The sequence below is a fragment of the Lynx rufus genome, unplaced genomic scaffold (assembly GCF_022079265.1).
Source record: "Lynx rufus isolate CCGP_SWC_20201006 ecotype Redwood Valley unplaced genomic scaffold, mLynRuf1.p SCAF_36, whole genome shotgun sequence".
NCBI lineage: Eukaryota > Metazoa > Chordata > Mammalia > Carnivora > Felidae > Lynx > Lynx rufus.
In genome coordinates, this window is record NW_025814852.1 from 2313271 (window position 1) to 2335138 (window position 21868).

At 61.3% G+C, this 21868-nt stretch overlaps 2 protein-coding genes across 2 annotated transcripts in view; both read left to right on the top strand.

Annotated features, from left to right (window-relative positions):
• Positions 1-11049, top strand: part of ADAMTS13 (ADAM metallopeptidase with thrombospondin type 1 motif 13) — a 29179-nt gene extending 18130 nt beyond the window's left edge. Inside the window, exons 22-32 of the mRNA XM_047093859.1 lie at positions 749-932; positions 1540-1660; positions 3108-3237; positions 3347-3526; positions 4005-4187; positions 6789-6993; positions 7626-7917; positions 8440-8586; positions 8916-9092; positions 10076-10251; positions 10864-11049. Of these exons, the coding sequence (XP_046949815.1) occupies positions 749-932; positions 1540-1660; positions 3108-3237; positions 3347-3526; positions 4005-4187; positions 6789-6993; positions 7626-7917; positions 8440-8586; positions 8916-9092; positions 10076-10251; positions 10864-11049 (1981 nt within the window). The remainder of the gene's footprint in view (positions 1-748; positions 933-1539; positions 1661-3107; positions 3238-3346; positions 3527-4004; positions 4188-6788; positions 6994-7625; positions 7918-8439; positions 8587-8915; positions 9093-10075; positions 10252-10863) is intronic.
• Positions 11050-11783: 734 nt separating this feature from the next.
• Positions 11784-20115, top strand: CACFD1 (calcium channel flower domain containing 1). Its single transcript, XM_047093849.1, has 5 exons — positions 11784-11932; positions 14854-14926; positions 16350-16475; positions 19275-19382; positions 19890-20115. Exons 1-5 carry the CDS (start codon positions 11812-11814, stop codon positions 19978-19980), a joined length of 519 nt encoding a protein of 172 aa, XP_046949805.1. The 5' UTR covers positions 11784-11811; the 3' UTR covers positions 19981-20115.
• Positions 20116-21868: the final 1753 nt, after the last annotated feature.

The following is a 21868-nucleotide window of genomic DNA, read 5'->3' on the forward strand; positions in this document are numbered from 1 at the left end:
GGAGTGGCCAGCTTCAGAATTGCCATCCAAGAGACCCCAGGCTGGCCATTTCCCTCTCTGAACCCCCGGGTCGCTGCTCACGGAGGGGCTGTGAGGACCAAGTGACGAAGCCACAGATGGAAAGCAATGAGGGTCACTTTGTCACTGCTATCACTGTCTGCACGCGGCACCCCTTCCCCCCATCCCTTCAGCGTCCAAGCTGGCTCATTCTGATGTGTGCCATATACTGGGTGGGTGACCGGGGCAAGTCCCTTCCCTCTCGGGGCCCCGGTTTTGTTGCTTGTCCGGCGGCGAGGGGGCTGGCCTAGGTCACTGGTGGCCCACGTGTGGCTTGGGCTCCTTTTTCCCTCTCCCATCCGTGGCAGTCGTAGGATCCACCCCCCCGTCCCACCGAGGCCCGCGCCTGCCTCCGAATCCTCAACACGGCGCCGCGGGCCCGACGCCACCTGTCAGGGTTCGCACGCACACGAGACGCAGCGGCCGTCCCCGATCTGGGTGACCCGATTCTGTCACGGCAGTGATATTATAACGCGGACAGAGGCCCGCTGTCCTCTCTGGAAGGCAGGAGGGTGAGGGCCATGTCCCGCGCTGCAGGGAGAGGCCTCCGGGTTTTGCTCCGTGGTGGGGCGCCTCTCTGAGCTCTCGGATCCTGGGGCGCAGGCTCGCTGCCTCCTGCCCCAGGGGCTGGGCTGTACCTGTGGCCCAACGGCAGGGACAGGGCCTGATGTGAGTCCCACATCCTCCTCAGGCGCCAGGAGTCGGACGCGTGCTCATCAGCCTGTGAGGCCCACCTGGCTTCGCACGACGGGACGTGTGTGCACGGGGCAGGTGGCCCGGACGCGCTGGCCACAGCCGGGCCCTGCTCCACAGACGAGAAGCTGCCCGCCCTCGAGCCGTGCGTGGCCACGGCGTGTCCTCCGGCACAGGGCCACGTGAGTGCCCTGGGCTATTGGGTGCTTCTCTGGCCAGAGAACGGGGAGCGCTGGTTACCATCCGCCTCCTGGCCAGAGCGCAGAGGTTGTCCCTGCGCAGTCCTGCTGTGCGCGGGATCCCCCCGCCCCGGTCAGAGGGAAAACCTAGGGGAAAGGCTCGGGACCTACCGGAAGGCCCCGCTGCGGCCGGCAAGCCAGGCCGAAGCCCAGACCCTGTTAGAATGCTGCCAGTTCCCTGCAGCACACACACTCCTGCCTGCGTCCCGGGGCCCTGGCTGACGGGCGTTGCTTTCAGACAAGCCAAGCCTGTCCCCTCCAGACTGGTGGGGGCTGCGGGGTCAAGGGCGCCTGCAGATCTGGCTCCCAAGCCCCAGCCTCAGCCCTGCCCTACGGTGATACGGAGGCCAAGGTGGGTGTGGGCTGAGGGCGCTCTCTGGCAGCCAGAAGTACATCTCCCCAGAAAGGGGCGGCAGGGAGGGGCAGCCTTTGGGGGTGCTGCTGACCGCTTCCGCTCGCTCCTGAAGAGATCGGCACGGCTGGAGGCCAGGTGCCCAGGGATCGAGAGGGTGAAACCCAGACCCAGCGGCTCGTTCCCTGTTCCCTGCAGACAGACCCCCGGTCTCTAGAGGAGGAGGCCACATCCCCACCGGCCCCTGCCAGGCCGGGGGCCCGCGCCGCACACGTGTGGACTCCCCTGGCGGGGCCGTGCTCTGTCTCCTGCAGTCGAGGTAAGGCCCCCAGGGCTCGTTAGCTAACTCTTACCTGTCTACATTTTGTCTAGTTCTTTTTTTTTTTAATGTTTATTTATTTTTGAGAGAGAGACAGAGACAGAGAGACAGAGAGAGACAGAGCGTGAACGGCAGAGGGGCAGATGGAGAAAGAGACACAGAATCTGAAGCAGGCTCCAGGCTCTGAGCGGTCAGCACAGAGCCCGACATGGGGCTCGAACTCACGAGCTGTGAGATCGTGACCTGAGCCGAAGTCGGACGCTTCACCGACCGAGCCCCCCAGGCGCCCCGCGTTTTACCTAGTTCTAGAAGCATTTGGGGGGGCTTACAGAGAATCCAGACTACACGAGAACGTAACATAATACACAAGGGGACCGGGGCAAAGTGCAGACAGTCATGTAAATGTGTTCATTGATTGGCTGAAAGATAGGAAAAGATGATAAAACCCAGCAGTCCTGGCACCCAAATGTATTTCTTAAGGTGTGGAAAAGCAGTGAGAGGAGGGCCCCAAACTTAGCTCTGAGCTTCCTGGCAGCCAAACCAGAAGAAAATTCCAAGATATGCCGCGTTCTTAAACCAAAACGCTAACCGCTTGCTTCGTGAAACTTGAGCATGTGTACAACCAAGACCAGAGATTTCTTTCAAGGACGCTCCTAAAGGAGAGATTCAAGGAAACCAGCCCTGATAACATCGTCATCAGAAACACATTAAGAGATTCTCATATAGCTATTCTGGACCTACTATGTGCCAGGCACTTTGTATCTGTGCTTTAAAAATCTTGGGGCGCCTGGGTGGCTCGGTCAGTGAAGCGTCCGACTTTGGCTCGGGTCACGATCTCGCGGTCCGTGAGTTCGAGCCCCGCGTCGGGCTCTGTGCTGACGGCTCGGAGCCTGGGGCCTGTTTCCGATTCTGTGTCTCCCTCTCTCTGTGACCCTCCCCCGTTCGTGCTCTGTCTCTCTCTGTCTCAAAAATAAATAAATGTTAAAAAAAAAAATTAAAAAAAAAATCTTTAGAGTCGCCTGGCTGGCACAGTCAGTTAAGCGTCCTACTTCGGCTCAGGGCATGATCTCCCGGTTCGTGAGTTTGAGCCCCGCGTCGGGCTCTGACAGCTTGGAGCCTGGAGCCTGCTTCGGATTCTGTGTCTCCCTCTCTCTGCCCCTCCCTCACTTGCACTCTGTCTGTCTCTCTCTCTCTCTCTCTTTCAAAAAGAAACATTAACAAAAATTTTTAAGTCTTTATAAATACCTCTGCACGTTAGGCAGATGAACAACCCGAGGCTCAGAGAGGTTAAGTCACTCGAACACGTGACTTGGCCAGCTGGTAAGTGGCAGAGGCAGGGCTGGAGCCCACGTCGGCCTTATCTGCTAGAGTCTCCAGAGAGCTGGGAGCCTGTAGTTCTGGCCGAATCCTCCTCTTGGGGCTCGGGGCCTCTGCTCCCTCCCTGCAGGCCTGAAGGAGCTGCATTTCGTGTGCGTGGACTCTGTCCTGGGGACCCCTGTCCAGGAAGAGCTATGTGACCTGGGAAGCAAGCCTGGGAGCCGGCGGGAGGTCTGCCAGGCTGCCCCGTGCCCGGCTTGGTGAGTGGGGGTGGAGACCGTGTTGGGGGCGGCAGCCTGGGTCCCCCGGGGAGGAAGCAGTCTTACCCTGGCGTGTAGCCTCCCAGGGAACGCTGGCCTGTTACTGCAGGTGGGAGACCCGAGCCTTGGCGCCGTGCCCAGTGACCTGCGGAGGGGGGCGGGTGCCACTGGCTGTCCGCTGCGTGAGGCTGGACCGCGGCCGCCCCATCCCCCTGCCTCACTCCGAGTGCTGGCCGCTGCCCAGGCCCCGCCCCGTCCGGGACTGCAGTCCGGAGCCCTGCCCTGCCAGGTGGGCCCCCTCCCAAGGAGACGGGTGGTCCCAGGCGTCGCCTTCCAGGAAGCCCCTGACCCTCCGTGTCCTCGCCTGCGGGAGCAGGTCACACTGGCGTCCGGGAAGGCTGTGGCGGGGGGGGGGGGGGGGATGGGAGACAGAGTCGGGTGGGGGGATGTGGCAAACGTGGCGGGAAGGAAGATTAGGAGTGCCGGCCGGGCGCGGTGGGGGGCTGGGGTTCCCACTAGAGACAGATATCCTTGCAGCCTCCCTTGGGTCCCCTGCCTCGCCCCCAACTTCCCTCCGAACACGTCGGTTTGCCTTTAGCTTTGCGTTCTGCAGAATGGGCTCTCCCGCGTGTTTTCTGTCCACTGGGCCCGGCCTCTCGGTGGAGATGTGAAGGTGACCCTCGGAGAAAGGCCCTTGCCAGGCCCTTCCCGGTCTGGGGAAATGGGACCTGCTTCTCCGGGCGCCGCCTGACTCCGCTTTGCCCCAGGTGGCAGTACAAGCTGGCAGCCTGCAGCGTGAGCTGCGGAGGAGGGGTCGCACGGAGGATCCTGTATTGCGCACGGGCCCACGGGAGGGACGAGGGCGAAGAGATCCTGCCGGATACCCGGTGCCTGGGGCTGCCTCGCCCAGAGCAGCAGGAGCGGTGCGGCCCGGAGCCCTGCCCACCCAGGTCAGCAGCCCCCAGGTGTCCAGCAAGCAGCCCGAGGTCCTGGAGCGTGTGGACGCCCGGCCGGCCGCGGTGGGGCTTAAAGGGTGGCTCTGGCGGGAGACGGTGCTCGGGAAGCAGGACCACCTGGCAGGCTGCACTAGGCGTCCGAGGTGACGTTCCAACAAAACGCAGGTGGCGTGCCCGTGGGGTGCGCGGGTGTGGGGAGGGCTGGGGGGCTTCACCGGGAGGGGGCAGCATTGACGCGGAGTCCGCGGCTGGTCCCTGCTGGGCACAGGACAGAGTAGCTGCAGCCGACGAGGTCCAGGGGTGGGGTGGGAGCCTGACGGGGAGGAGCAGACAGTCACCTTGTTGGTCGGCCCTGCTTCCACGGCTGCTGCTTTGTAGCTCTGCGTTCTTGTTGTTTTTTTTTTTTTTAACGTTTATTTATTTTTGAGAGAGAGACGGAGTGAGAGAGAGAGACACAGTGTGAGCGGGGGCAGGGCAGAGAGCAAGGGAGACACAGAATCCAAAGCAGGCTCTGAGCTGTAGGCACAGAGCCCTACGCGGGGCTCGAACCCACAAACCACGAGATCGTGACCTGAGCCGAAGTCGGACGCTTCGCCGACTGAGCCACCCAGCCGCCCCGGGAGCTTTGCGTTTTTACCACCGAACTGCTTTTCTGTACCCAAACAAGGGAACAGACACCCGTGTCCCGCCACCAGCCTTAATAGACGCGCTGTATTGCCATGTTTCCTTCCTGTCGGTCTCCTTGGCTTCAAAGAAATACACCGTTACGGATAAGAATTCGTTCCAATTAAAACGCTTAGCTCACCTGTCATCTATTTGGGGTCTGTCGCAAAGTCGGGAGCGCACTTTATTTCTCCACGTCAGTCACTGAATTTCCCCCGACGGCCCCTTTATCGTGTCCTAGATCCTTGTGTACATTGGGATCTGTGTCAGGGCTTTTTATCGGCTTCCGTTGTTTGTAATTCCCCCACCCGTCCCCGTGTCAGAGCGTTTTAAATGCTGTGGCTTTATGGTCCACTTACCACCCACACCGGTGTCTCTTGGCTTGTGCTGAAGTCCCTTGGCCGCGCAGCCCAGTCATTCGTATGGGAATTCATCTGGGATTTATACGGCAGTTGCACACACCCCTGAGCTCTGGCTACTCCCCCGATGGCACCTGCCTCAGGGCTTCCGTGGCTGCCTTCCCGCTGGCAGAACGGGTCTTCTCTGGTCTTCGTCCAGGCTCTGCTCAAAGCACCGCAGCAGAGAGGTGGGGAGTCCTCCCTGAGCGCCACTCCAGAATGGCACACTCAGCCCACCCCGTGACTCTCGGCTCTGCCCTCTTCTTCATAGCATGTGCTACGCCCTGGCGTTTATTTCGCTGTTGATTTCTCTGTCTGTTCCTTCACTGAGCGTAGCGGTTTCTCAACCGGGGGCGATTTCGCCTCCCAATGTGGCATTGTCTAGAGACATTTTTTCTTTTAAGTTTTTCTTTATTTATTTTGACAGAGCACAGCAGGGGAGGGAGAGAGAGAGAGAGGGAGAGAGAGAATGCTAAGGGGCTCGAACTCATGAGCCGTGAAAACACGACCTGAGCGGAAAGCAAGAGTCAGACGCTTAACCAACTGAGCCATCCAGAAGCCCAGCCTTGGTTCTCTTTTCTTTTCTTTTCTTTTCTTTTCTTTTCTTTTCTTTTCTTTTCTTTTCTTTCTTTTTTTTTTTCTTTTCTCCCAGCCTTGGTTCTCTTTTCTCTTTTCTTTTCTTTTCTTTTCTTTTCTTTTCTTTTCTTTTCTTTTCTTTTCTTTTCCTTTCCTTTCCTTCCTTTCCTTTCCTTTCCTTGATTCACTTCTTACATATAACACCCAGTGCTCATCCCAGCAAATGCCTTCCTCAGTGCCCATCACCCATTTTCCCCACCCCCCGCATCTCCCATCCCCATCCACCCTCAGTTTGTTCTCTGTATTTAAGAGTCTCTTGTGGTTTGCCTCCTTCTCTGTTTTTATCTTACTTTTGCTTCCCTTCCCCTATGTTCCTCTGTTAAGTTTCTCAAATTCCACAGATGAGCGAAGCCCTACGATATTTGTCTTTCTCTGACTTATTTCACTTGGCCTAATACCCTCCGGTTCCATCCGCGTTGTTGCAAATGGCAAGATTCCATTCTTTTTCATCGGCAAGTGTATATAAATCACATCTTTATCCATTCACCCATCGGTGGACATTCGGGCTCTTTCCATCCTTTGGCTATTGTCGATAGCGCTGCTATGAACACGGGGGTGCACGTGCCCCTTCGAATCAGATGTGCAGACACACGTTAAGTGCCGTGACTAGGGAAGGGGGGTTGCCACTGGCATCTGGCGAGTGGGTGGAGTGAACCTCCTGCACCGCATCCGACGGAACCGTTGGCCCCAGATGTCAGTGGTGCCAAGGCGGTGCTGAGGCTAATCACAAGTCGACACGGGCAGGACCGACCGATGTTGGGATGTGTTCTCCCTTATCCAAGGGCGTCTCTTCCCCCGTCCCTGTCACTTGCATAACTAAGGATCCGCGAGCCCTGGACGGGAAGGGCCCACCCTTCCTGGGCTCGGGGCTGCACCCTGGGGTCTTCTGTCCTCGCAGGTGGAAGATCGTGTCCCTTGGCCCATGCTCAGCCAGCTGTGGCCTTGGCACCGCCACGCGCTCCGTGGCCTGTGTGCAGTTCGACCAAGGCCAGGACGTCGAGGTGGACGGGGCGGCCTGTGTAGCTCTGGTAAGGCCGCAGGCCAGCATCCCCTGCATCACCGCCGACTGCGCCTACCGGTGGCGTGTCAGCACCTGGACACAGGTGAGCACGGCAGCTGGGGCGTGCGTCGGCCGGGGGTCCTCATACGCAGGGACCTGGGGGCTTGGATTCATCGTGACCCCTGAAAGGAAGGGGGAGACTGGGGCGGGAGGAAGTAGTCAGGGCATCTAGAGACAGAAGACACAGCGAAGCCTGGAGACCTGAGGGGCGGGTCTGGACCGAGGTCTGGAGACACCAGGCCACGAAGGGGAAGGTGACTCAGGTCTCCGTTCTTGCCTTTCTGGCGCCGTCACCTCGCAAGGTAGTGGAAAGACAAAGGTAGATGTGGTTAGGTCTCCTGCGGGAAGATCTCGCTCATGGTCGGGAGGGGGAGAGGAGGCAAAGCAGACAGCCACCTCCGGCGTTGGGCACAAGGACTCTGGGCGTCGGGTCCTGGTGGAAACGAGAGCTCAGACGAGGGCAGTGCAGGGCAGGAGGGCAGGGGGGGTGCTGGTGCCGTGACCCGGCAAGGTAACCCCTCCGAGCCTCAGTCTCCTCACCTGTGTAATGGAGACGTGTGCCCGCCCCCCGGGCTGTGCACAAGTGAGATCAGATCATGCCTGGCCAGCGGTCACTGCTGTCCTCGACGCCCTCTGGCGAGGTCAGCCTCAACTCCCTCTCTTGTCTCCCGGCAGTGCTCTGTCTCCTGCGGAGACGGCATTCAGCACCGGCACGATGCCTGCCTTGGACCCGGGTCCCAGGCTCCGGTGCCAGCCCACTTCTGCCAGCACTTGCCCAAGCCGGCCACGGTGCGGGGCTGCTGGGCTGGGCCCTGCGCTGGGCAGGGGACCCCCAGCCCAGCGCCCCCCGAGGAAGCCACTGCTGGTGCTCCTCCGGAGCGGCCCTGGCCCCAGGCCCACCTCCTCTCCCCAGCTCCCCGGCTTCAGGGGCTTCTGCCTGGGCCCCAGGAAAGCCCGGCTGAGTCCAGTTATGTCCTTCAACTTTCTGTCTGGGCACTGGCTGGCTGCGGGAAGGGTGGGCAAAGCCGTCCCCAGCTGGGAGAGCTGGGACAGCCTCCTTGTGGGGACCTCCTGGGGTCATCCTGCGAAGCAGCACTGGGGTGCGGCGGGGGCTGAGGCGTGGCCTTGGGAGGTGGGGCTCCAGGCTGGCCCTCTCCTTCCACTTTGCTTCTGCTGGCCGAGTGCACCTCGCTTTCCTTACCCTCAGCCTGAGGTTTCACAGGATCCGACCCAGGTCTGTGGGACGCGAGGCCACGTGCTGCTGTCCACACTGCCTCCCTCTCACTGGAGCATCTGGAAGCGGCTCTGTGCCCTGCCTGCACCCATGCAGCCCCTCCCCTGACCTAAGAATGCTTTTCCAGCTGGGCCTAGGAAGCTGTCAGCCACCCTACCTCTCAGTCTCCTACCCAGCGTGGAAAACCCCGGGCCTCCCTTCGGGGAACGCCCCGCCCTGAAGCTCCGTTCTCCTGTGCTCCTGCCTCCTTTCCAGGCGCCTGTGGCCGGCAGCACCTTGAGCCGACAGGAACCATTGACATGCGAGGCCCAGGGCAGGCTGACTGTGTAGTGGCCATCGGGCGGCCCCTGGGTGAGGTGGTGACCGTTCAAGTCCTCGAGAGTTCCCTCAACTGCAGCTCTGGTACGTCTGGGGCCGCACGCACCACCGGTCTTGGTGTGGGGCCTCGGGCACTGGTGAGGAGGACTCCAGCCTGCCCCGTTCCCAGCAGGATGCACCAAGTGCATTCTCCACCCCCCCCCCCCAATAATCATCATGGCCATCTCGAGCCTGTCGTGCGATTGTCCCCGTTCTGCAGATGAGGAAACTGAGGCTGTGTCCGATGACTTAGAGCCACAAAGGCAGGAAGTGGGACGGTTGGGACCCGACCACAGCTCAGTCTACCCCAGGGCCGTCATGCTGCCCGCCCAGAGCAGGGGGTGCTGGACCCTCACCACTCCGTCACTTCCTAGGGGACATGTTGCTGCTTTGGAGCAGGCTCACGTGGAGGAAGATGTGCGGGAAACTGTCGGACATGACTTTCAGCTCCAAAGCCAACACGCTCCTGGTGAGGCAGCGCCGTGAGCGGCCGGAAGGCGGAGTTGTGCTGCGGTACCGGAGCCAGCCTGCCCCGGGAGCCTCCCACAGAGGTATGGGGGGCGGGGGGGGGGGGAGCAGAGCCTCCCCCACGTCCCTGCGGGTGCCGCCTACCGGGCGGCTGACTGTCATGGAGGAGGACACCACCAGCTCCCTGTGCCAGGGCGAGGTCCTGGTGTGTGTGCTGCGTCCCTCCCTCGCCAGGCCCCTGCAGCCACATGGGTGGCTGCCCTGGCACTCATGTCCCTCAAGACCCTTCAAGGTCCTCTGTGAGCAGCTTTCCCCCCAGCCCTGTTCCAGTGCAGTGTCCTCTCTGCTCAGCCCCCACAGAGCTGGTGTGTGCGTGCATGCTTGCACGTGTGAGTGAGCGCGCGTGCACGCACACACACACACACACCCCTCAGGTAGAGGATGGCATCCCGTGGCCCCACTGGTGTCTTCCAGTAGCCCTCTTGGAGGTCTCAGGGGACTTTCCCTCTCCCAACAGCCCAAGCTGGCTGAAGGTGGCTTCCCTAGCCAGCTCCAGAGGTTTCTGGGCCCCCTAGTCTTCACTTCTACAGAGATTTGCCTGCCCCCCCCCCCACCCCTCAGCGAGTAGCTTTTTGGTGCCTGAGCACAGGCATTGAGTGCTCAAGGGCGGGCCACCCCTTCTCAGGCTCCTCTCTTCTGGCTTCCCTCCCGCACATGGGCTCTTGCCTCACCAGGGGCACAGGCAGGAGGCGCAGGCAGGCGGGGCTCCCGTGGGCTCCTAATGTCAATGGCCTTTGTGACAGTTACCTTCACTTTACAGAGGAGGGAACTGAAGCTCAGAGCATTTAACGCCTTCGCCTAGGGTCTCACAGCAGAAAGTGGTACAGGTGGGGTTCGGCGAGGGCTTCTGTGGCAGAGACCCGATCTTGACCACAATGCCATATTGCCCCCCTTCACTGCCCCCTGGCTGTGAGCCGCCCTGGCCTCTGGCATTAGTGGTCTTTCCCAGGGCTGCTAGGTCCTGAAGTGGCCCACACCCAGCCCATCCACCTGCTCTCCTCTGCAGAGTGTGATATGCAGCTCTTTGGACCCTGGGGTAAAATCGTGAGCCCCTCGATGAGTCCACGTGGGAGGAACCTGGGGGGCTGCCGCATCTTCATCAATGTGGCTCCACGGGCCCGCATTGCCATCCATGCCCTGGTCACCAGCGTGGGCACAGGCACGGATGCCAGCCACATCTTGGTAAGGCTACCAGGATGGGGACAAGAATGGGTTGACTTTTGCTATGAGTCTAGACAGCTGTCCCTGGGGATGAGAACTGGGGGTGCTGTACCCACTTTGCCCCCAAACCTCAAAATCATTTGTGAAAGAATGAGAGAGAAGAGTTTCCTCCACTTACTCACCAACAGATGTTTACTGAGCTCCCCACAGGAGTGAAATAGACAAGACCTTTTCTGATGTAGACAGTTAACCCAGAACTCAAGCATAATTTTAGATCCTGATATAACTTTTCCAGAAGAGTGGATCAAACCCTCCTCCCATGAGGTCTGTGTGTTCTGGGAGAACTGCCCTCTGCAAAGTGTCAGCTCGCCTGCTGGAGGCAACCTGGCTTCTGGAATTAGACAGACCTGGGCTCAGAACCCATCTCTCACACCCTGGCTGTGTGTCCTTGGGGAAGTAATACAACTTCTCTGAACCTGTTTCCTGGGTAGAATAGTAGTGGCTTCCTGACAGGGCTGTTGTGTGAGGATTAAGTGTGTGGCCCTGAGTGTATGATCCCTTGTATATTAAAGGCACCATAAATGCTAGCTACCGTTTTTGGCCGGCCCTCTGGGGCTGCCCCTTTCCCCTCAGATCCGGGACATCCACAGCCTGAAGACGATGACATTCCGTGGGCAGCAGGCACTCTACTGGGAGTCCGAGGGAAGCCAGGCTGAGATGGAGTTTAGCCAGGGCTTCATGGAGGCGGGCGCTAGCCTGTGGGGCCTGTACTGGACCCTCGGATCTCGAGTGCAGGAACCTGGCTGGGCCGTACCCTAGCTTGCTCTCCAAGCACAAACCTCCAGTGCCCTGCGTGCACAGTAGGATGTCTCCTCCAGGTTCTGGAAAGGAAAGAAACGAACTTGACATTTATGAGCACCTGTTAGGTGCCTGGCAAGCCCCAGAGGGTTGACTCTGGTCTGAGTGCTTTCCAATTTGAATTCCGTCCAATCTTAAGTATCTCCTTTAGGGCCTCCTCCAACATGCAAAAGGCTAGGCGGCGGGAGGCAGGGTCTGGACTCTGTCTGGAAAGGCAGTCACCAGTCCCTCTGTACCAATAAACGGAATGTGCAGTCTGAGTAGCGTTTTTCTTCACATAACCTGTCCAATCTGCCTTGAAAACCCACCCCGGGGCATTGCCGGAATTCCCTGGCTGCGGCAGGGCTCTAGACCCAATACTGAGCTGAACAAGCCCCACGCCACCCACGGTGGTCTTCTTTTTCTCTACCCAAAAAGGAGGGACGAGGGAGCGTGGGGCCGAGAATGAGCCCCCACGCTGGCACACTCGTTAATTCTCTGCGAGGCCCCGCCCCTGTGCTGGTCCGGCTGGGAGGACCTGACCACCCGGGAGGGCGGGTGCCGCCAGGCCCCGCCCCCTATGCTGATCAGCGCGAGACCCTCGGGCGCACCCGCCACCGCCCAGCGAGCCCCGCCCCTTATGCTAATGAGCGGCCGCCTCTCCCACAAGGCAGCGCGCCGGGCCAACGCGGCCGGCTCCGGAGCCCTTTGTGAGGGTGGCGGGCTGCGCCAGACAGCGGCACCATGAGCGGCTCGGGCGGGGCGTCGACAGCGTCCGTCAGCTCCGCGCCGCCCGCGCAGGAGGAGGGCATGACGTGGTGGTACCGCTGGCTGTGTCGCCTGTCGGGGGTGCTGGGGGCCGTCTGTGAGTACCCGGCCCGGGGGAGGGGTCGGCCTCGCCGCCCACCGCGCATGCGTGTTCGGCCCCGCCCCTCCGGCGCGCCCCCGCGGGGAGGGGCTGGTGGGGCGGGGGGCGGTCTGCGGTGGGTGGGCGCGCGCGGGGCGGACGCCCTGGCGGTTGCTATGGTCCCGGCCCCGCGGCCCGGGCTCCCGCGGAGCCCGCGGCTGGGCTGGCGGCGATGGGGACATTCCAGGAGGGAACGTTAACTACCGTGGCCGAGTTACTGCCCCCCCCCCGCGCCGCATCTGAGCGCCGGGACGGTGCGTGCGGCCTCTGCCCCGGGGGCTTTCCGAGACCTCCCTTATGTTATGCCGGGAGAGCGCAGCACTGCCCGGCCCGGAGGCAGCCTCACCTGTTGGCGCGGGCGGAGGCCCCCTTAACCTTTGGGCCAAGGCTGTTTAAACATGGGCGGGTGGTGCCCGGGCACAAGTAGTCCTCGAGGGAGGGCCGGGCAGTGCGCATCTGGGTCCTCACTGTCCACTCCGAGGCCAGTGCATTCCCTCTGCTGTCGACTCTGCGTCGGCCACCGCTCCTCTCCCCTCCTCGTATCCCCCCAGCGCCATCCCGACACACATCTTGACCTCAAGTTGCACGGAAGCCAGGCTCTTTTAGCACCCAGCCCCCCCCCCCCCCCCCCCCCCCGCCCAAAGAACACCGCTAGGAAGGCAGACCTGCTGCAGGAGTAAAATGAAGCTCATGTGGCAAATACGTGTCTGATCTGTTCGAATGGTCTGCTGTCCTGTCCTGCGGCCCTCACCTTTGGGAATCACTGGAGTGGGTTTGAACAGTGCCCGCTTGGCACAGAGGGCTGGAGCAGGCCAGATCCTGATCAAGTCGGCCGGAGGGAACACCGCTCAGGGTCCCCTGCCTGTCCCACAGTCGTCCCAGGTGGCTGGGTGCTGGAAGGAAGTTCAGGGGTGCAGGGTTAGGCGTGTGCTGTGCAGAAGGGCACACCCTTATCCAGAGGTGATCATGGGACAGGCCCTTCTGCAGATCCCAAAAAGGCCCCTGAGTCCCGGTCACTGCTGTCAGAGCAAGCATCTTTTTGACTTTGTAGGAGAGACTGGCGGCTCAGGACCAGGCTTTAGATAGGATCCTCTCAAGTGGGGGTCCTGTAGGGAGTGAGGGGGCCAGTGGTGGAGAAAGGAAAGGTTCTGCCTGTGGCCTCTGGGCCCTCACCCTCCCTCTGCCTTGGATTCAGCAGCCCTGCTGGCTCCCGGGTTAACCCTGGTCTCCCATCCCGTTCTGTGCTTCTTAAAGTGAGGTACCTGGGCCGCCCCAGGAGTTCGTGGTGTTGGGGCTACTCCAGAAGCATCAGGAGAAACTTGTGTCGGTTTCACCTGAGTATCTGGGGGGAGGTGATTGCTATGCAAATACCAAATAGGAGATCGCAGGGTGGGGTGCAAGGCGAGAGTTTTAGGGATGCGATGCGGGGCGCCCCGCCGGCCGAGTCAGTAGAGCGTGCGACTCTTGGTCTTGGAGTTGTGAGTCCAAGCTCCACATTGGGTGTAGAGATTACTTAAAAATAAAATCTTAAAAAAGTTTGAGTGATGAAACAGGAACTCAGATAAGGGCTGTGCTTCCAGCTGGTCACTTTAGTCCGGATCTCCAAGGGGTGAGACACCCTCCGGGCTGGATTGTTAAAGGACTCCTTGCTGCAGCCTTCTTTCTGGGTTGAAACCTAGTCCTCCCCTAAGGTGGGCTGTTGGTAGGACAGTGGGGGCAGGGTCAGAGCTGGAGGAGAAGTACTGACTCAGCAGGGGCATTGTCTTGTGGGCACTCAGGTCTGTGTTCTGTGTCTCCGGGGAACCTTGCTGCCTGGAGGCTGATGGGACGTGTCCGGGCTGAGTGCCGCTAGTAGGCAGAAAGTACCTCTGTCCCCCTAGGAGACCTTGGGACCACGCGAGGGCAGGCCCCCTGCAGTCTGGGTTCACTTCGTCTGGTTTCATCCTCCCCCTGCAGCCCGTATAGGGTTACCTGGGAGAGCAGCAGGAGAATTCCAGGCCCAGGCAGATATCAGGTGCCAGGCGAGCTGCTGCAAGTTTAATAAACTGGCTGCTGATTGCTGCCTCGGGGCCCAGCTTCCAGTCCCACCCCAGCTATGGCCCTGGGCTGGGCTTTGCTTCCAGCTGGGAGCCTGTGCCTGGGAACCGCCAGTGCTTGGAGAAGCTGGGCCGCTGGCTGTAGGGAGAAGCGAGGGGAGCCTGGCACACCCGCCCCTCGGGGTGCGGTTGGGAGCACTGGGCGAGGCTCCACACTTGGGACCCCGGAGAAGCCACTTTCAGGGCCTGGTGTTTCAGGGGTGGCTGGGCCGGGCTGTGGCACTTGCCCGCACTCCGGGGACAAAACAGGCCTCAAAAAGTGACGAGGACGTCCCCAAGGTTCTTCAGCTGGTGTGCAGGTCACAGCTGGGATTGTGACCCAGGTCTACCTGGTCCCAATTTTTGTTCCCAGAGGGGCAGCAGGCCTCGCCCCGGCAAAATCCGAGCCTCATTTTTGGCGTCAGAGGCTTCTCGTGTGGCCAGCCCTGTGAATGGTGACACCTGCCTGAGCCCGAGGCCTGAGATCCTCTTCTCTTTTCATGTTCGATGCCTTGCGGCGGGTATTGGTACAGCTGGGGTGCGGAGGCCGGCCCTCCAGGCCCTGGACTGGAGACAGGGTGAGATGCCCTCGCAGCCGGCCGCGCCCTTGCCGCGGGGTCTGGGCCAAGCCGCCTCGCCTCTCCCAGTCTGGGTCCTCACCCACGACGTGGGGCACTTACAGGGACCTCGCTTGTCTCAGAGGGCAGAGTGCAGTGCTGGTGTCGCAAGGGGTCTGCCAGGGGTCTTCCCCGGCAGGCTCTGTCCCTTCCTGCCTGCTAATTCCGGCTCCTGTCTGCTTTCAAGCCTGCGCCATCTCGGGCCTCTTCAACTGCGTCACCATCCACCCTCTGAACATCGCGGCCGGCGTGTGGATGATGTGAGTAGCCCCGTGACCGTCCTGCCCCATGGGGCTGGGGGCACGTGGATTTCTGGTCGCCTTGCGGGGGTCTTCACCTCCTTTCCACCCTGCCGTGTTCACTTGTCCCGATTCTCATTAGGGCCGGGCCGGGGGGGACGACACTCACCCAGGCCTCCACTGGGTTTAGGGCCGGGGTCACAAATGTCTCCCGAGTGTCCACGGAGCGAGACTCTGCAGGCACTGTGTCTGCTACCAGGGGCCTGGCCTGGGGGAGCTCGGGGGCCGTCAGGGCTGCTGGAGGAGGCTTGGTGGAGGCTTGGTGTCTGGTGGGATTGGAGTCAGGTGCCGGGGGCTCCAGGTCGGAGGTGGGCAAGCCAGACGGGGCAGGTTAGAGCTGGTGTGGGACCAGGGGCTAGAAGGCCCCAGGTGAGTTCCCTGCCCCCCCCCCCCCTGCCTGGGCAGCCCGATCCCGTTGGAAGGGAAGGCGGAGGGGGTGGGGTGGGAATCAGCCAGTGAAGCTCCGGCCGTGCCTGAGCCACCTGCGCGTGAGAAGTGGCTGTGCGCCAAGCATCGTCGGTGCCCACGTGGGGCTTGGCCTGGGAGGGACACAGAAGCGGACGGGTGGGACCCTGCCCTCAGGGAACTCAGGCCAGTGGTGAGGCCTGTGGGAGCGGGGCCCGGAGGCCTGTGCTGGCCAGAGGCAGTCAGGAGACCGGCCGGCCTGGATGCGGGGGGGGGGGGGGGGTTGGGGGGACTGGCCCGTAGCAGGGGGCGTGTGAGTTGTGCAGAGTCCCTGCCCTGGGCTCAGGTGGGCTCCCGGGGCACCTCAGCTTGGGTTCTGTCCCCGGTAGGTAATGAGGGCACTTTCCTCCGAGGCTTGGGGTGGACGCAGGCTGTGGCATTCTTTGAGGGCCCGGCGTCCGTGACCGTGACCCAGCCGTGGAGAACAAAGACTGGAGCAGACCCCCTCGGTCTGTCTCCGTGGCTTCACTGTCCCTAGCCGGAACACAGGAAGGAGGGGCAGGGTACGGGGCTTGCTAGGTGCCCTCCTCCCTGTGTGGGCTTCCCAGGGGTCAGCCCCCAGTGACTGTTGTGGACTGATGACCTCCTCCTGGCCGTCCTGATGGGTGAGCCGCTGCCGGGGACAGCTTTCCCCGCACAGACGACGATGTCGGTGACAGTGGCGGTAACCGGGTGGCCGAGGGGCGGCCGGCTCTCTGCAAAGCGCCCTGTGTCGAGGAACCCCTCCGCGTGCTCATGGCAGAGCTGAGGGGCACCTTCTGAGACAGGAGGGGTGAAGGGAAGGCTCTGGTCCTCCGGTGGGGAGCGGCTCCGCAGAGGCGCTGAGGGGGAGCTGGGGGAGGGGGAGCGGCACTCTGGTGGGCATTGGCCCCCCCCCCCCGACCCTGTCAGCCCACCAGCCTCTCTCCCCGCCCTCCAGCATGAACGCCTTCATCCTGCTGCTCTGCGAGGCGCCCTTCTGCTGCCAGTTCATCGAGTTTGCCAACACGGTGGCGGAGAAGGTGGACCGGCTTCGCTCCTGGCAGAAGGCCGTCTTCTACTGCGGGTGCGGGGCCCCCGGGTGGGGCTGGACGGTGCGGGGACTTAACCCTCCGGGGCCCCCGACCCGGGTTCCCAGAGTCAGGGACCTGAAGGGCAGGCGATGGCCAGCGGGCCGGGCTGGGGGGACCTCTCGGGGAGGGCGAGGCTGCGATGGCTTCGTGCAGAGTCCTCCTCCGACGGTGGGTGTGGCGTGTGTGGTCTTGCGTCTGGGGGGTGAGCCCACAGCCGTGGCCGCCCGCACTTCCGCAGGGAGAATGCGTGGCCTGCAGCCTGTACGGGCTAGAGAAAAGTGAGCGGGGCCTGGACCTCTGGCCCGGGGTTTGAGAGTTGTTAAATCGACCCTGGTAGGCCCAGCGATGTGCTTCTGTGCAGCCTTGCACGAGGGGTCCATCCCGACGCCCCGGCACGAAGGCAGGTCGCAGAACAGAAAATATTACCTGCCAGTGGGCTTCCCTTGATTTTCCTGGTTCTAACCGCAGATTCGCTGTCATGAGGTTGAACGAATTTCAGGGTGTGTCCCATGCACGGAAGCTTCTAGAACAGTGCTGGTGCACAGGAGGCCCTTCGTGGCTTCTGACAGCAATGGCAATGGTTACCATGATTTAGGTTATCTTTAGCAATAAATGCGGTGATCTTGGGGCACCTGGGGGGCTCAGTCAGTTGAGCGTCCTACTCTTGATTTTCACTCAGGTCATGATCTCATGGTTTTGTGAGTTCAAGCCCCACATCGGGTTCTGTGCTGACAGCTCAGAGCCTGCTTGGGGTTCTCTCTCTGTCTCTCTGTCTCTCTCTCTCTCTCTCTCTGCCCCTCCCCACCTCTCAAAATAAGTAAACTTTAAAAAAATAAATAAATAAACGAGGAGTTCTTTATTCCAGGGTTTTTTCCCTTCGTGGAGGCCAGTTGCTTTGACAGCAGGAGATGTGCGTTGCATTCTAGAGCCGCTTCCTACTGGGTCTAAACCACGGAGAAATAGAGGTTCACAAAATACTATCTGCCATCATGCCCCTTGCCTTGATCTGTATTTTAAAAATACTAACAGTAATATACGTTTACTAAAAATAACTTGGAAAATATTAAAGCTTTACTGCTTGGAACATTTTGGTATGTTTCTGTCCGTTAAAAAACTTTTTTTTAATAGTTTTTTTTTTAAGTTATTTATTTTGAGAGAGAGAATGAGAGAGAGAGAGAGGGAGAGAGAGAATCCCAAGCAGGTTCTACACTGTCAGTGCAGAGGCCAGTGTGGGGCTCGATGCCACAAACCGTGAGATCATGACCTGGACTGAAATCGAGAGTCAGATGCTCAACTGACTGAGCCACCCAGGCACCCCTGCAGGTTTTTTAAACTTGTTTCTTACACAGTATGACCGTTTGAAGTAAATTTGTGTCCTGCTCGTTTTCACTTAATACCGCGACGTAAACGTTTTCAGGATCACCGGTAAAGACTTCATGAGATTACTTTTACTGACAGGAATATTTATGGCACTGCCTGTGTCATGCTTTCTTCCTCTGTAAACAGTGGTACAGATTAAACCAAACCACAGTAAACAGCGATGAGCAAAACTTTTCCTGTGGTGCTTTCCCTAGGATAGATCTCTCCTTGGGCATGGAATTGTTAGGCTGTAGGTTAGTCACTGGAAAGATTTCAATATGCGACTGACTTGCTTTCCCAAGAGGCGATCAGGGTTTCTGCCTCCTCTCCACCCCGCTGGTGCTGCCCGTCTCGTGTCTGACAAGAATTGAGCTGTTTTTCTGAACGTTTTTACTAATTGCATTTTCCCTCCTGAAAATGTTCTGGTTTACTTCTTACCTACTGGCGTCTCCATGTTTCACTTAGCAAGTTGTGTGTTTCCTATAGTGAAGATTTCTTAACCCTTTGCTCTACTTCTCTCAGACATCTTTCCAGCCGGTTTCCCTTTAATTTTGTTGATAGAAGGTTTCCCCCTTGGTCTTTTTTTTTCTTTCTAATTCCCGTTATTCTTTTACTACTGACAGATTTTATAAGCACAGCAAAACCTCACGATCGCACGTCCCGCCTGAGTAGAGAGGCAGGCGGACTTGCGGAGGCCCATCTGGCGGCCCAGTGTTCGCCTTAGTGTGCGGGGTGTGCGTGGGCGGGTGCGGCTGCTGGGACAGAGCGCTGGTCCTCCAGCTGCGGTATCTCCCTGGCCTAGTTAACCCACTGCCACGGGGGTCTGGAAATCCCAGCCGGAATCGAGAGTCAGCCCACGGACACTCGAGCCAGAGGGGACACCTGCCGCCAGGGGGCGCCCAACCGTGGCGGGGACCAGAAGGAAACCCCTTGCCTTGTGCGGTTCAGGCTCTGGGATCTCTCTTGTTGAGATAAGGCTGGTTTCACTGCACCACGAAGAGCTGACCTTTACCTGGTGCTGATGCTGTTCTAGGCACTGTGTGTGGAGTTCACACGGGAGGAGTTCAGGAACTTGGCCCGTCACAAAGCCGCTAGGGAGGAACTGACAGGAGATTTTCGGGTCGGCCTGTTCCCCGAAGGGGTGGGTGGGTGACCCCAGCGCTGTTTTACTCTGTGTACCACAGACCCTTCCAGAGGTCTGATGAAGGCTTGGGTCCTCGCCTCAGAAAGCGCACGGAACTTCGCAGACAAGTGCACGGGTGTCTAAGGACTTCTTGAAGCCTGGCCGTGACCCTGTGTCTGGACTGATTTCTGGGGACCCTTCCTGCACCTGGCTCTCTGGGAGGGGGGGGGCTGGGTTAGTCTGGGGAGCCTGGAAGTCATATGGCAGCCGCAGGGCAGGGGTACCGCCTTGACCCGGGCTTCTCTCCTAGGATGGCCATCGTCCCCATCGTCATCAGCCTGACCCTGACCACGCTGCTGGGGAACGCCATCGCCTTCGCCACTGGGGTGCTGTACGGACTCTCGGCTCTGGGCAAAAAGTGCGTTTGCCTCTCCCAGCCCCTGGGAGGGATCTTCACATCCTGCCTCCTGTAGTCTTCTCAGTGCGGAGGGTCCAGGAGGGGCCCCTGGTGTCCGTTTGTGGGAACGGGCACGGCAGTTGTCAGTGACTCTCATCAGTGTCCCCAGGGTGTTTGCCGCTCACGGGAATGAGAGCAGGAGGGTTGGTGGACTTCCTGGTGGCCTGGCTGTGCCTCGCCACAGCCGACAGTGGGGATGGCAGGTCTGTGGTTCGGCAGAGCCTCTTCCCGTCCAGCGCCCACGCCTGGCGTCCCAGTCAGTTGCCGCCCTCTGCTTCAGAGCCCGGGCTGCGACTCTGAATCCGAGATCCCGGGCAGCCTGTGCCTCTCTTAGAGGCTGCTATCCTAGCAGCAGGGTCTCTGGGGACACCTGCTGTCCCTGCAGCTGAAGCCTCGGTCACAGGCCAGGAATCTGCTGGTGGGTGGGAGGACTGGGCGTCCTGTGACACTGACTCGCTGTCTCCCCAGGGGCGACGCGATCTCCTATGCCAGGATCCAGCAGCAGAAGCAGCAGGCTGACGAGGAGAAGCTCACGGACACCCTGGAGGGAGAGCTGTGAGGCAGGTCAGGTGACCCGCTCCTCCCTGCTCGCCCCTGGGACTCTGCGTGAGCACGGCCTGCAGGGATGAGGCCTGGAGCGCTGACCCTGGAGAACAGCCTGGAAGAGGAGCCTTTGCCTAGCTCCTCTCAGCCCCCTTGCACCTGTCCCTACACCTGGAATCCTCTTCTGTCTTCCCTCTCTCCAGATCTGTGTCTCCTGCCCCGGGCCTTGGCCAGCAGCAGGGAGACTGGCGGTGGCAGCAGGCAGGCAGGCAGCGCGGGCCTCGGGGTGACCCAGGCCGCGGGACTGGAGGAGAGCGGAGCCCGCGGTGGCTGCGCACGGGCGGCCCGCCTGGCCCCGCCCCTCGCAGCTGGCCCGGCTTCGCTGGAAGCAGGCTGCCGGGTGGGTGTCCGGACTCACACCGCTGGCGGGGCCGCAGGGCCAGGAGGAGCTTCCTGGGGGATGCCGGCCCCGGCGTGAGCTGGGAGGCACGGCAACCTGGGCAGGGGTGGGGTGAGCCTCCTGTGGCTCTCCCTCGGGGCAGGGCCTCGTCCCGCTGCCCAGGCCCCTCCCCGCCGCTCTGCTCTCCGTGGGAGCCCACAGCAGTCCCGGGATGCCCCTCGAGTGCCCAGAGCAGCGGCTGGCTGGCTGGCTGGGGAGCGCCCCTTCCCCAGTTCCCGGGAACCTCGGACGGGCCGCTCCGGGACGCTTGTCATGGGTCCTCCCCCACGGCCCCCAAGGGCCCGGTGCCAAGGAAGCGCGGAGGGCAGGCTCTCCCCTGCCCCGGGGGGCTGCTCGTCCACCTGTCTGTGTGCCCCCGGCCGGGCGTGTCGGCCGTGGCCGGAGCCCAGGCAGCGGGGCCGAGCTCCGCCCACCTCCGTATTCCTGCTGGCCTGCCCCCTACTCTGGTCTCTGGGGAGCTGGGCAGGGGCCAGAGCCGCCTCCACCACCACGAGCTGTGCGCACCGGGTGCCTGGCCCGTGTGGGGGGCCCGAGGAAGTCGCCCTGGCGGGGATGCGCACTGTCACCCCGGCCTCCCTCCATCCACCGTTCCCGGTGTCCCCTGTGTGTTTCTCCCTCGGCCCGCTGCCTGCCCCGCCAGCCCGAGCGGCGCCCAGCTGCCAGGCGTGTCTGGTGGGGCCTGGCTGAGCCTGGGCGGTGCTGGTGTGGAAAAGGCTCGGTCTGGGGCCCAGCTCCCACTCGTCCTTCTCCCAGGGCCCCCGGCTGGGCCCTGCTCAGAACCCTGAGCTCGGGCCCAGCCCCCCTTTGTTGAAACCACCCCTAGAGCTGTGTCCGGATCCTTGCTTCCCAGAGGGAGCCCTCCTCCCCGGGGCTCGTTAGCGTTCCTCGTTCCTCGCAGGAGCAGCACTCACTGTCCCGGGGGACGCGCATGGGGATCCTGGTCTACGGCAGTCCCCCCGGCAGCCTTCCAGCGAGCCCGACCAGGCCGAGCCCCGGGAGGAGGGGGGGGCGGCGCGGGCCCTGCGGCGTGGCCGGCGGGTGGGACACGTGCCTTCAGGGGTCCTCTGGGACCACCTTTCTCAAGCCAGCGCAGGGTTCAAAGGGCTGTGGGCTCCGGGCCTCTCCAGGCGGGCGGGAGTGTGTGTGTGCGCGTGTGTGTGTCTGCTGTGTGTGCCGTGGACAAGACCGTCTACCTCCCAGGAGGGGCAAGGGCCCTGCCCGCCCCTCTTGGCTCATTCTTATCTGGGAAGCGGGACGCGGGGGTCACTTCTGCCCAGCCCTCCTGCCCCTGCTGCAGGGGCCTCGCTGGCGGGGGTCTCCCCGCTGCAGGAGGGGAAGGGCTGGCTGTGTGTCCCGGAAGGTTGCACCTCCGTTCTGTCAGCAGGTCTGCTGGGGGGGGGGCCCCTGGAGGCAGGTGCAGAGGTGGGAGGGCCCTCTGACCCCT